The 15,004-nt window shown below is 44.2% G+C and overlaps 1 protein-coding gene across 1 annotated transcript in view; it reads right to left on the bottom strand.

Moving 5' to 3' along the window:
• WDFY1 (WD repeat and FYVE domain containing 1) overlaps nucleotides 1–15,004 on the bottom strand; it is a 35,672-nt gene that overhangs the window by 9,661 nt on the left and 11,007 nt on the right. The window contains exons 2-7 of the mRNA XM_081142800.1: nucleotides 11,960–12,027; nucleotides 7,291–7,364; nucleotides 5,657–5,711; nucleotides 3,952–4,102; nucleotides 2,113–2,225; nucleotides 200–326 (exon numbers count right to left, since the gene is read on the bottom strand). Coding sequence (XP_080998926.1) covers nucleotides 200–326; nucleotides 2,113–2,225; nucleotides 3,952–4,102; nucleotides 5,657–5,711; nucleotides 7,291–7,364; nucleotides 11,960–12,027 — 588 coding nt within the window. The remainder of the gene's footprint in view (nucleotides 1–199; nucleotides 327–2,112; nucleotides 2,226–3,951; nucleotides 4,103–5,656; nucleotides 5,712–7,290; nucleotides 7,365–11,959; nucleotides 12,028–15,004) is intronic.

The raw sequence follows: 15,004 nt of genomic DNA, 5'->3' as shown, positions 1-15,004 counted from the left end.
CCTGTGGACTAAGAAGGAAGAAAACCCTGGGTCCTCTTTTTTCCTTTTGGCTACAGAACGCCAGACACTCAGGACTAACAGAAAAGCAGCTACAAGTGGACTCAGTGAGCCCTAGCAAATGGCTGTCTTCGAAATACTAATGTTTCCCCTGCCTTCCTCAAACTTGGATTCTCTCCCCACCCCCAGGACAGCCACGCACTGGTGGCCCTGCAGCAGGAGTGTGCGGCCCTTCCTTCCGCCGATGTCCCACATGATGATGCTGTTGTCAGACGCTCCCGAGAAGAGTAACCGCTGAATGGGGTCCCACCAGAGGCAGGACACACCACCTGGGGGTGAGGGAAGGAGGGAGAGACACAGGATTGGTTAAACACAACTCCATGTCAGGACACGCATATCTGACAACTGAAGACCCAACTAGCACAGCTGAGTCTTTCAGGAAATATGTATCTTCACTGTACAAAGGGCCATTCAACATGTCATCACGAGTCATGAGAAGACACAGCACATCCACTCTCTCGAGTCGTAAGACTAAAACCTTCAGTTGTACATCAAAGATGCACAAAAGGGCAAAGATGCTCAAATAAATGGCCCCTTGTTCTGGACCACAAAATTCTAAAACAGCTGGATATGAAGGGTTACTTCAGAAATAGCTTTAGAAAAAATTAACTATTGATATTTAATGAGAAGAGGCAGTTAGCTTTACTGGGTCACCTTATATAAGACAGCAATCTAGACTACTGCAGGCCTCTGGGGCCTTGCAGGTGGTTTTACCCCAAGACGCCCGAGTCTGAGAAAATTCAGGGTCTCAGAGGAAAGGCCTGCAGGTATACCACACAATTACGCCGGGGAATTTAGATAAAACATCCAAGCTTCACATTTCACACTCTGCATTGGCTAAACTTATCCAATTAGACACCCTTGGGAAAATCTTTCTTTCTACAGATGTATCTTTCAACAGATCTCATCATTAGTCCATGGACTACTGCTTGCCTAGAAGAAAATGAATAAAAAGCTTAATAAAACTGAACCGGTCATACGAGCTAGTATTTTCGGTGGGTATATAGAAAATGAACGAAGCCATATTCAAAAGCAAACAACACAACTGGTTTCTCACCGAAACTTAACAGAAGTGGGGAAAGAAAATATTATGCAAAACCAGCTTCAGGATAATTTTGTGTGAATCCTGACCCTGTCTGAACCTATGCCCCACACCCTTCAGCTACAGGGCCAATAGCAGATAAACATGATCTTTCTGTATGATATACAAACACGAATGAGCAGTTACCAGAACCCACTCTATCCCTGCAACCAGAGAACGCTTACGAGCCCGTAGTCACAAGACTATGAGTCATAAACGGAAAGTGGTGTCCTCAGGGGCTCGCTTTCCTGTCCACATCTATTCTAACTCACTGATCTCTCTCCTTTTTCCTCTGCTAGGTTCCTGTCCCACAGACTTGATTTCACCTCAGTAGAATAGTTAGGCAGCATGGAGGACATTTAACTTGCTAGATTAAGATACTGTTTTGGTAAAAGTCCATCATTAATTCTTTCAACAAAACCCCCTCAATCTAAATCAGATGGCCTCAGAGCTTCTAATTTGTTACCCAATGCAGCCAGCTGAGTTTTAAAACCCTTTCCTGGAGCCTCGCTGCACGGTAGAAACAATGCAATTCCACCAGACCACTCTTTTCCCTCAATCCCTACCCAGGGAGGTTTCCCAAGTAGAGCTGACCCAGCCCATACATTTCTTTTAATTGTATTGATCTACTAGGTAGGTCCTGGAAACGGACAAATTAAAAATAACAGCAGCATTCTTGCAAAGGTTTTACCATTTATAAGAAATGTAAAAGGTCTTCTGAAAGTACTTTCATTGAAAAAAGTAAACAAAGTAGAAGTACAATCCACACAGGCGATCTGGAAGGGATTCTGACAATACAAAACCCAGCTTGGCACCCACCTTCACTTAGCTTTCCCTCTGAGATCTAAATCCCGTTTGGCCAATCAAACTGAAATCTGACAGGTCACAGGGAGCCGATCATTCATGAAACCACAGAGCTGAGAACTAAGTTCGGATGCCCGACTCAGGTGGAAAACCTGCGGGTGACAACCTACCTTCATGTCCTTTGAGGGTTGTGATGACCGAGCAGGTGTTCTGCTCCAGCTTCAGCAGGGTGATCTGCCCAGAATAATCGCCAACAAAGGCATAGTGAGTGTCGAAGTCGTACCTGTGGGGACGCGGTCAAGGATCTCTACCACAGTCCACCTCAAAGTCGCAAAGCAGAAAACGGGAACTTTAAAGAGAGTCAGCACAAGCCCAGAATTCTGAGAAAGGAAACGCCCGACTGGAAATCATGTAATATGTAAAAACTGAAGGAAAAAGTGTTAGCCTGGAATCATGGGGAAAACTAATATTCAATCATTCAACAAGAATTCATTGAGCACCTGTCACTACTCTAACCAATATCCTAGAACTTGGCAATAAAAAAGGCAACAGCTGACAGAGCAGACAGACATGAGAGGCAGTCAAAATCAAACTATAATAAAATACAAAAAAAGTACAACACTCAATAATGAAAAAAAGCAAGAAAGAACTGGAAGAACATGGCTGTTTATGGAATATCTCCAGAAATAATGTAAAACCGACAGCCAATGCGGACATGAATCCATCTTTCCTTTGGCCTAGGTTTAGCTTGAAGCAGAGTATGGTTCCCTTTAAATTGCGGTGTTGAGTTCAATCAACCAAAAGGCAGTTATTTGGGACAGTAGTAAATTTAAATTTTAGAAATATATTAACTCATCACTTTCTCGGTGATGTTACAAACCGGTCGTTCACACACAGTAGGGTAACTACTATTTTAAGGTCAGGAGAAGCAGCGTGGGCCTGGCCCTGACCGTGTCACTGGGCCATTTTCTACCAATGCCCATGAAAAGCCCAACTCAGAACAGAAACGCTTACTTAGCGCACAAAACATATCTGAGTGTTTTCCCTTGCTTAATTCTAAAGAGCATGATACTATTGTTAATGCTTATTTTAAATATCTCATGCTGTACATTCATTTGTAGCAAGCACTTTTCATGAAGACTCTCAATGGGGGAAAAAGGGTTTTACTATGCCAGGTGTCCAGCTCCGAGAGCACCGCCGTGGGGCAGGGCCTGCTGCTGGCAGCCTCGACTGTGCTGTCACCAAGACGCACAGCTGCACAGCTGGCCGTGAGCAACGGCGACTCCTTGTGAAAAAGATTCCATTTACCAGTAAACAAATTTCAAAGCGGCAATTTCTTAACATCTCGGGGATGCTGAGGCACATTTGAGAGTATTATAAGAATTATGAACCCTCTCTACACACACACACACAAAACTGTAAAACTCGTAGCCCATTTATGAACTCGGGGCCACAAGCCTTATTATATTTATATTCTATATTCTACTGCAGGGTCTGCAAACAACCGATTACTAGAAAATGAGTTCCTTTTTTTTTCTTTCTTTATATAAAAATTCTTTTCTTTCACTCTGAAATGTAAAGGAATGAAGGGGGAGGTCTGCATTAATGAGGGTTAGGTTTCCCAGACTTTGTATTAAAAACGTACAGCACTTCCCAGCAGGGAACAAGTCATTTAATAATTATTTTTAATAAACCAGCTTTATACCAAGAAAGGTAGACACAGCAATTCTTAGCCTTTACATGAAATATCGGGAATCATTCAGTCTTTGGATCTCAATTAACAATCTGTTCTTTGTTTTCTTTCTTTCCTTTTTGTATATTTTTCTGGTATCTTTTCTTTTTTCTTTTTATTTTCTTTTTAGTTTTTTCCCATTTTTTTGTTTTTGATTTCTTTTTCATTCTATTTTTTGGGTGTTTTTGTCAATTACCAATTTATAATCAGATTCAACACTAATTACTGAGACAAGGAGCCCAGAGCAGGCCTGAGGGCCCAGCCCTTCGAAGGATACTGCAAACACGAAGCCCAGGACGTGAAGACGTGCCTCCCAAGCATGTCCCCATTCTGGGTGCACATCCAGCTGACGCACTTGTCGTGACCGGTGCTGACCACCCACTCCGTGGCCAGGCTGAAGATGACTGCGGATACCCGGTTCTGATGAGCTGTAGGAACAGAAAGAAAAGGTCTGTGCCCTTCAGGAAGACGTGTGACCTTCAGAATCGAGTCTCATGGAGCGAGAGCTGAGGCTGACTTCTCAGCCAGGCTGGCCTGGGGATGCACAGCACCCCACCATGGGAACGCTTGGCCGTGAGCGGGTGTTGGATAATCTGCCCCACCCGACTCCCTCTCCCGGGCTTCCCAGGCCCTACCTCTGCCTCCCGGCGCAGCAGTCAGAAGCTACACATCATTAAATGACAATGTTCAGGAGGGATTCCAGTAATAGACTAGGGAATAGATTCTTACTTTGCTCTAAAAAACCCTACCTACCAATGAGTTCCACATGGAAAGCAGCAGTCTTTTCTTAGAAAAGACTATTTTTTTACTGTTTAAACTTCAGTGTTTTGACCCTTTAGAAAACACTGGCATTGCAAACAAGAGCAACTATAATTTTCTGTCATTAAAAAGTAGTGTAAGAGATTTATGTGTAACTTTTTATTATTTATAAAGACAAAGTGTTGTGAAGGTCTGTATTCCAAAATAGTAGCTGAGAGTGAGGCGAGTGTTCTGTCTATGACCCGACTCCTGGAATATCCGTGTTTCCACGTTAATTATAAGCCACACTGGGGCAGTGACCCGTCTACTTCATCTGGTACAGCACCTTGCATGCAGCAGGTGTTTAGTAAGTGACCAGTCTGATGAATGAAGTCAGAGGCTACACAGAGAACCCTCTAACCTTGGTATCAGCTGTACAGGCTGCTTCAGAAGAACTGAGGAATTCTGTCTTACAGATTAATTAGAAAACACAACTCCTCCCTGGGAATATGGGCGAAAGCATGAGCAGACATTCACGGAAGATGACAAAGGGCTAACATTAAATCAGCTTAAATAATTTTTAACTTGAGAACTATTTTGACTATCAAAATGGCAAAAAGCATTTATAAAGAGTAATGTAAAGATTTAAAGAGCAGGCCCTCTCCACCACCACTCATAGGACTGCAAAATTTGCAACTGCTGGGAAAGGTTTGCAAATAAATCTAGAGCATTAAAAAACTTTTTAATGTTTGACCAGTTACTTTACTTTTATGAATTTGTCTTAAATAGAAGTAATTAGGGTCAGAGTAACAGTCAAGGATACACACACACTCTCTCTCTCTCTCGTATATACAGATACACGAAATATACACACTCACAGATATATATACACACACAAAAATACGTACACACTATCATATATGTTAGTGAGTGGGTATTATCAAAAAATGGAAGCATTACTCATGTTCAGAAATAGAGGAATGATTAAATTACACCTGGTACATGCAGCCACATGGCACAGTATACAACATTTTAAATGTTAATGAGCAGGAAATGATGGTAAATAGCTCCAAAGAGCTAACAGCCTCTCACATAATTGAAGTAACAAAACTAAAAAGTGAATGTGAAAACCTAATTTGGACCATAAGAGATGGTGTCCTAGTTTTGTGTGTGTAGATCTACGTGTATTATGTATGCGTGTGTGTGTGTGTGTGTGTGTGTGTGTGTGTGTGTATTATAATTACCTGGGTAGGTCCTGATAAAGTTCATTTTATTAAAATCTTCAGAAACATGAAATTCCTAAAAGGAAGCACATGCAATAAGAAAACAGCTATGGTTTTAAAAACAACAGGAACTTAACCTTCGAAACAAAGTGAAATCCAAAGTTAGCAATCACCAGACCTGGGACTGAGATGGGCTATCTAACAAGAATGCGAAATTGCACCTTTCACCAGACCTGTCCTCGGGCCATCCTTTGTTTCTGGGACCAGACTGAACAAAGAAAGTTCCGCTGACCAGCTCAGCATTTTTGTCCAGTTCTCCTTCCACAAGTGAGAACTGTGAATTCCCTCTCCCTCTAATGGCAAAGGAGGTATCTTGTTAATTTTTCTTTCTTCGTTACACCAAAAACTCCTCAAGATGATATATAAAGCAAAATTGCAAGGACCCATTACTAACAAAGATCTCAGCTCCAGTGAAAATAAAACATAGTGTATTTCAAGCAATGTAAGGGGGAAATTATACATATTTAATATACAAACACACAAAAAAAGGAAATTAAGAGGTTGTGGGTGGTTTTCTTCTTTTTTTTATACTCTTGTATTTTCCAAATATTTATAGGCTATGTAATACTTTATAACTGGGAAGAAATTAGGAGTATATGCTTAATGAGAAAATGAGCTTCAACATAAAACCAAGAAGATAATACTCTAAAAAAAGGTCTAATAAAAAATTATACTGACCAATGCTAAAGTGAGGAGTACTTAAGGTTCTAGGATCCATGGACTTTATAAACTGTTGACTGCTCAAACCGATTAAAAAACAAAAAAAAAGGGAATACTAATTCCTTGTTCTCGGCCTTGGTTTTGCAAACTACAAGCACGTATTCACATTTTAAAGACACGAATCTGAACTGGATGAGAGATCAACAATCAATAGCTAGCTAATGACGGACTGGATGTGCACTGCCCTTTCCACTAAGAGCCGCGAGAGCTGCTAGAGGCCATCCTGCTCCTTATGACCTGGAACCAGGAGCCACAAGAAGGGTCCCTGAGAAAGTAAATGCTGAACCACTGCCACCTCGGAGAAACTACTTGAGGCGTGCAGTCCCTGGCTCCTTGCTGTACTTGTATATGCACATCACCACGACATTCCTATAAAACTTCCAGAAAGGGAAGCGTGAGAACGTTGGCATTTACTGCTGCAGAATGTACTTCCAGCAGCCCCAAGCTCATGGGCATCAAGCTCAACAACCCCCGACCTGAAGCCCCCAGCCCTGAGTGAACTTCCAGCAGTCCCAAGCTCATGGGCATCAAGCTCAACAACCCCCGACCTGAAGCCCCCAGCCCTGAGTGAACTGTTTGGGCCGAGGGCCTGTCTCGGTTCTGGCTCTTCCCTTCTTGGCCAGAAAAGACACAAACAACAAATGCAAACAGAAGAACAGAAAATCTATAACAAGTGAAGAGACTAAATTAGTGGCCCAAAAACTTTCCATGGAACTGCTCTGAAATGAATCCATTTTAGGTCTAATACCTACATTGAATTCAACATTGTTTATGCCATCAGGCATTCATTGTTAACGTTATTTAAAATGCCCAACAGACATGAACATGGGGAGGTCAACATCATGAAGATGTTCACGATGTTGGAAGGTACCTACCATGATGGCTCCGTTATCCTGGCCCACAAATATCCGTCTGCTGTCGTGATGGTAGGTCATAGCCGAGCACGGAGCTGCCGGAAGGACAAAGAGCACATCACCGCGAGGCTAAGCACTGCATTGCTGTGCAAATTCATTACTGAAAAGAGCTATACGATCGAGGCTAAAAAAAAGCGGGCAAAACGGTTTTGTAAAAAATAGTGATGTGAATTGAAAACACTATTAAAGTTCTTTCTGTTGTTTTAGTTTAAAATTTTCACATAAAATTATTTTTAAAACTTTGGGTGAGGCAATGCAGCACGAAATTTCATCTGATTAAAACTCCTACCAGTTTCTGGAGGTCTGGGGGCATGCTTAGTGGGCGATCTGCACCCCAAACTCAGCGGGCCATCCTGCCCCTGCCCCCTTTCCCCATCACAGGTAAGAGTGGCTGGGATCCTGGAAAGAGGGCCCCCAGCACCGGAGTTCCCACCCCAAGGCACATGTGAGCAAGCTGAAAAAGCCACTTTGGAATTACTTTTTCTCCCCAAAGGCCAAAAAGTATTCCCTTGTTCAAAGACACCCAGCCCCAGTGTGTAGTAAGTGAAGCTGCGAGGTGGGGACAGACACTCTTCTCTGCCCACGGCCATGCCATGCGACTGGGGCACCTGCTGCTTCTCACGCACAGACCCCTCCAGGCTCTGGCTCCGCGCCCAGAGAGCAGGCCCAGGCAGTGAGTCTCATAGAGGAGAAGCTCCACGTCGCCTCCTGCCACCCATCAGAATTAACGTGACTCAAGAAACGGAACATTTCGAACAAGGAATGTGAGGGTTCATTTCAGCCTCAGAATGTTAACTGACCAAGGAGGAACCACAACAAGGAAATGCATGCCAGGCAACAACAAACAAACTTGAGTTTACTTTGAAACAAAATTTCTTATCAAAAGGGGGGGGGGAAGTAGACCCGAAGTCACCATTTGAAAATTGTTTAAAGTTCTCTCTCTACAATGGGCTGATACTCTCCACCAAGGGAAGAAAATAAACAATAAACAATATTGGATCGGACTCGGAGGCAGGAACACTGCCACCTGCACGATCAGCTTATAGAAAGAGACTGAGCTGCAGTCAAAGAACCACCTCGTTGAAAGGGAGGTATCGACTCTGTCTGTACACATAACAATTAGAAGTGACAAGAAGCCGGTGACCCTTATCCACCTTATTGCTGTTTAAGGATTATAATCACAAAATCATATGAATCTTCATACACAGCGCTCTCGAATAACCGTGCATGAAATTTTCATCGACAAATCAGATCATGCTCTGATGATTTCAAAGATTCACTGTCATCGTTTTTACTTTTCAGTTGGTACTAAATCTTAAACTTCTTTTTATGCCCAACCCTCTAACAAACTGTTCACAAATGGCTATGAAATTCTTACAGTTTAAACAGCAAGCTTCCCCACTTTATCTGTTTTGTATATAAAGACGTCCTGCCTCTTTTTCCTAGAAGAGAAGCTTCTAGTGAGATAAACAACATACTTTTTGTAAAGTTTGCATATTCACATAGTTTTATAAACAAACAAGATACAAATCTGTGGCCTTTTAAAAAGGCGTCACTGCTGTCCGGAATCCTATGCTTCAACTCCAGTTTTGTAAATAAAGTTTCTGTTTTTCTAAGACACAGCCAGACTCCTTCCTTTGGCGCTGTTTAAGGTCGCCTTCATGCTGCAAGGGCAGAAGGTTGAACGGTTGCCACAGAGATTGTTTGGCCCATAAAGTCTATATGTTTACTGTCTGGCCCGTTCAGAAAAAGCTCATGGACCCACCTCATAACTGGTGGGGAGCAGAGTTTTGGAGTCAGACAGGTGTGGACTGGAATTCCAACTGCAAGCAATAAACTCAACCCCTCTGGCCTGTTTCCTCACCTATTCATGATGAAAATACCATCTCTTCCCAAGTTGTGATGCCTTCATAAAGTGGTATCAGTTTTTTAAAAATGCATGAGGCACACAGTAGATACAGAAACTAGGAGTTACCTTTTTTCTTCAGCTAAAGCAGATTCTGAAGGTTATTTTTGGGGTGGGAGGTGAGCGTTCTGACATATAATGGGGCTATGCATGGCGATATGCTAAGGTCTGGCTCGTTGATCACAGGCAGGTCATAGGAAAAAGTCTAAATTGCTGGACGACCACTAAAATGTCCTAAATTGGGTAATCTACAGAGAGTTTTTAGAGCAAATATGGCACTTTTCTTCTCATATTTTGAATTTATTTCTTAAAATAGAGTCATCCTAAAAGAGAAAGCAGTTACTTCTCATAATTCATCCATTCTGTTTTCTTCTGGCAATGCTCCTGCAGTTTTATCGGCAGATACATCTCCAGGTGGGTGCAATAAAGAAGCTTCCGGAAGCAACAAGCCAAATATGTGTAGGTACAAACATGGGGTCAGCCACCACCAGCAGAGACACTGTGCCTGTTCTTCCAGTTTTTACTGGTCTCTCCAGCCACAGTGTTCTAGGAGCTACTTCCAGAGGGTACCATTAAGCCAGGTTAGCAAGCGATGGCCAAAGCCACGTCCCCAAGACCTAAGAGCCAGGGAAGAGTACCTACTGCTACTTCCAGGTTGTAGTGCCCTGGGAGAGAAAACAATCACAATGCTGTGTACTAAACATTTGCGGGAAATACAAGTCAAAGAGGAACTGAACCAAATGCAGAAAAAAATCCATCTCAGTGTCTATTTGAATGAGCTTGAACTCCAAGGTTGAGGGCTCAAGGAGATTAGCCTACAGCCAAAATATGAAGTATGAGGGAAGGAGAGATGGGAGGAATAATGGCAAGAGCTTTAACAAGATGGTCCACAAACACAATGAAACACTCCCCAGCACTGGCATGGGTTCCTCGGGTTTTGCTATTTCCAGTTATCAGATCCATCCTTGGGCCGCTGGAAGGAGTCATCAGTCTAAAAGAAGCCCTTTTTTGGTTGGGTAAAGGGTAGGCTCAGAGGCCCAAGATGTCCCACCCGCCTCTGCCCCCTGCTCCAAAGAAATCCCAAAGTAAATTTATCAAATGGGCCCCATGAGCACCTTCATATTTCAGAGGAGTGACCAAGGTTACACATCAACAGCACATGGGAAATAGGAAACACTACTGCTTGGCACAGTAAATTAAGATTAGGTTTTCTTCTAGTGTGCTCCATATTATAAAGTTTTATGGTGACTTTTATAATAGTTATCTTTATACCAACAGTCCAAAAACTCTACTTCATTTTCACTGAATGATTATCAAGGCAGAGAAGCTGAGGAGCCTGCCCAAGCTGCAGGCAGAAAACAGGACAAATGAAAATCCTGACAAACTGCTCCTGTTTTGCAGTAACTGACCACAGGGTCTGGACAGTGCATGTTCACTGCAATACTGTGCAAATGAGACAGTGTTGGCCCAGAAAGCAGGTGCCTGGGAGGATGGTTTGCACTGATTGCAGGGAATCGGCTGAATAATTGGCTGCTCTATGTTTATAACAAACTCCACTGCTTCTGGAACAGCCCTTAGGCAAGCTGTCAGCAGTGTGTGGGACAAGTGGCAAGAGGCCTTCCTTGGAGAACTTCTGGAGACTTGGAGGTCTTCAGAAGTAAAACCATCCAGCATACCCCAAAGCCTTTTTTCTTTTCCCACAGGGTCCTGCAATCATTGGAACCCTTAACTGAGGAAAATCCCTCATTAAGGACCAAAACCACAGGAAACTAACAGCTCTGAATGCCTGTGTGGCCATCTGGGACAGCAGGGGTTCAGCCCCTGCTGGGCCTGGGTAGGACCAGGTGCCCCCACAGAGCTGTCCTTCGCAGAAAGGATGAGGGAAGTGGGAGGGAAGAGTGGTGATGCCACTTGGATCTGCATGAAGGGCTGGCATTTAAATGTGATTTTATGTCACTACAGGTCAGGGCTGTCAAAAAACTCAATGAAAACGGCTGATCTTCTAGATTTATTTTTAGAACACATTCAGCTACTGTAAAAACTCTGTTTAAAATGTGTTATACCAAAAAAAAAAAAAAAAAAAAAGGAAAACCCCGCTGGGTGTGGCTCAGCGGTTGAGCGTCGACCTAGGATCCAGGCGATCGGGATTCGATTCCCAGTCAGGGCACATGCCCAGGTTGCGGGCTGCAGCCGATCAATGACTCTCTCATCACTGATGTTTCTCTCTCTCTCCCTCTCCTTTCCTCTCTGTGAAATCAATAAAAATATATTTAAAAAATTAAAAATAAAATAAATAAAATGTGCTGTACCTTGGACCAAATCTCTCACTGGAACCCAGAGGTCTGGAAGAGGCTGGGCACAAGGCCGGGCGGGAGGGTATGGAGTGCGCAGAGGCCAGTGTCAGCTACTGCTAGGTACAAAGTCACTACCAGTATAAGCTGGCAAAATTAAGGAAAGCCGGGTGGGGGCTGGGGGGGAGCGGCATGCCCTTTCCTCTTTGTTTTTTCAGTTTTGCTCAAGTTTGCTTCAGTTAAGCCAGTGGCCCCAACTTCCTTTGCAGAAGAAAAGGAGTTTTCCTGCAGTTAGGCACCGCCTGTGGGAGGTGTTAGGCAACTGAGGAACTCGGTCTGAAATCTGGCTGCACTTTTTAATCAGATATTGCAACATTTAAATCACCAATGACAGCAGAGACACGTTCCCCAAGTTGGACATCCCGCTACTCACAGGCCATCGTGTGGTAAATGCTGGGCCAGTACTGGCCGCTGTCTCTCTTCAGCCATACTCGGATGGTTCTGTGGAGAAAAAGAGAGAAAAAATAGTAACTTTATCTTCTTTTATGCTCCTGTAAAACGTATTTATTTTATGTTCAATACTATGTCCCAACTGGCCTTATAAACTTAATCAATTGGACAAACATATACAGGGGTGGGCATACATAGGTTTACAGTTGTGAGCACGCGAAACAGTTTATGCAGCTACTGTGATGATCCTGACCTGTGTGTCTTTTTCCATGCGAACTGTAACCCTACGTGTGCCCACCCCTGTAACATACACACACGTTCACAGTGTATAGTACATTTATATATAGTACATGTACTATACACACACACATTTAGTTACATATAGTATGACCATATGTGGTAAGTTACGCAGTAGTTAGGAGTCAGGATTTGAAATAACTTTAACCATATGGAAAATGCTCACGATATAATGATCTACACACAAAGAAAACTGAGCATTATGAATGGCTGTCCTTGGTAAAAACGAACTGTGTGCACCTGGTCGCCCGACATCCGAGCCGGGAGGGGAGGCGCAGGTCCGCGTGGGAGGGAATGTGTCTGGAGAACGGGGGACGCGGCCAAGGCAGAGCCCACGCCGTGGCTCAGTCGCCCAGAACCCCCCCTCCCCACCCCGCCCCGTCTCATGGCCCAGAGGAAGTCATTCCACACCAGGCCGCCGGGTCTGCTGTTATCAGGACACGCAGGACGATGCGGAAACCCGGAGCACAGGCAGGAAAATGACACATCGCCGAAACAGCCAGCTTCATATCTTGGCTTATCGCCTCCGAGGAGCAACAGGAATAAATACTCTGACCCTGGCTCGCTGGCTCGCAGGGCATCGTCTCTTGGACCCCGAGGACCCTCGAGGCCTCAGCGCGGCGGTGCTCTGCCTCTGGGTGGCTCCTAGCTGGCGTCCCTTACTGTCAGCCTGTCGCAATCACCCCTGCATTCCTAAAGCAACAGACTGGCGCCCAGCCAGCACTGGATTAATGTTCACAACCTTGAACTAAGATACAGGGAGGCTAAATGTTGACACTGCGTGTGCCCATTCCAACTGAAGTTCAAGACAAGTAAGACCGGTCCACGAGGATACAGTGCTTACTTCTGGGGAGGATCGGATGCAAATAGGAGGGAATTTGCTGGAATAAGGAATGGCAAGCTCTGGGGAGGTGGCTACATGGGTGGGTGCGCTTGTCAGGACTTGTCCAACCACGCTGAAGAGCTATACAGATTACTGTAGGATCAGACCGTAATAAAAGACAACAAAGACTAGATGTTGATGTTCATTCACCCACATAAATCAGATGATACACCAGATGACCCGGCAGCGCGGTGGGCAGGATGCTGTGCTGTGTGTGAACTGGCCGCGGCCTCACGGCAGGAGCAGGCACTAGCACAGCACGCCTTCGTTTCCAGCCACTGCCAACGGTCATGACGGAGCCTTTGCCAAGCTCAATCACTCAGAATTTCTCTTGACACCCCACCCCTGATCACAACTGGCTAGACCTGAAATGGGCGTCTGATCCTAGGTGGATAAGTCAATTCCTTCCCTGGGAAATCGGAGACCAGGAGAGAGAAGAGAGCAGCATGTCTCCAGTGGCTGAAAGGGCCGTTTCTGGTCATATGTTTTGCAATTGGGACTGGAGGGTTATGTACATCAAAAAAAAAAAAAAAGAGAAAGAACAAAGCTGACCTATGGAGAGAAGCAGAAAAGAGCTGAAGAGAGTCAAGGTGGAAAATCCATCACGCCAGCTGCTTGAGGCCGAGCTAGACTTGGGTTCTGGGAGGCAGACACCCCAGCATCCTCACCATACACACCCTCGGCGGATTAAGGCAGCCCGAGTGATTTCTGTTGTTTGCAATAAGCAGGGACTGATACACTATGTCTGCATGAGACACCAAGAAAAATCCCACACACAGTCTCTTCATTCAAATGCCATTTAACAAGGTCAGATAATCAGGCGGGCTTCTTTTTAGGTACCCATATTGTGACAGGAAGTTGTAGAAAGTCCAAGTTCACACCCAAAATTAAAAGACAGAGAGAGGGCGATCAGACTAATGCACATATGAACAGACTTGATTTTTTACAGTTTGTAATTCAACATCTTAATTCAAAATGTAACACTCTTTGAGGTAACGGGTGAACCGCTGGGCTGTTATCTGTGGGTTCTTGGTTACTGTTCATGACCCCTTGGCTTTCTTCTTCCACAACCCTCAGAGGTTAAAACTTTTTCACGGTATGCCTCTTGGCAGTTTGGAACCATTTAAATCAAGTTATGAAAAATACTTCATGGCACGGGGAAATATTCACAATATGTTAAGTGAAAGCCCTATACAAATGGATAAATGCAGTGTGATACCAACTTTATTTTAAAATGCCATCTGACCAAACCTTGACATCCAACTACCAATTTATAGGAAATACAGAGAAACACAAGAATCACTACTACGGGGGTGCAGTTGGCAAAAAATAGAGATTGCAGGAAAGTCTATAGACAAATGACCCAGTTTTTTCTGCAAATAATTTGCAAGGGAGGAAAAGACGAGATGGAGGACCAGCCGGTGAACAGAGGCGTAAGGGGCACATGAAGCAATCACAAGGCACAGACTTACTTGGATTCTGAGTCAGTCAAACTGTTACATACCTGTACATCATTATGAAACAACTGAAAATACGAACACTGACTAGATATTTCATGATGTTTAAAAAGTGCTGTTCATCTCTTCAGGTGTGATAATGGTGGTGCAGGTTTTTGCTTGTTTGTTTTTAAAGCAGCAGCAATAAATCCTAAGTAAGGCGCTGGCCCTTGTACTCAGCATGCCCACCGCAGAGCAGCTTCCTCTCGGGTTACCTGGGCTCTTCCCTCTGGTCCACCTCGGGCATGTCATCCAGCACCTACATCTCCCAAGGAGCCATGCATCCCACCGCCCTGTGCTCAGGGCCCACTAGGGGTTGATTGTCTCAAATCAGGGGATCAACCGACCCTGG

Source organism: Miniopterus schreibersii, assembly GCF_964146895.1.
Source record: "Miniopterus schreibersii genome assembly, chromosome: 7".
Lineage (NCBI taxonomy): Eukaryota > Metazoa > Chordata > Mammalia > Chiroptera > Miniopteridae > Miniopterus > Miniopterus schreibersii.
This window is presented reverse-complemented; position numbering and strand designations above follow the sequence as displayed.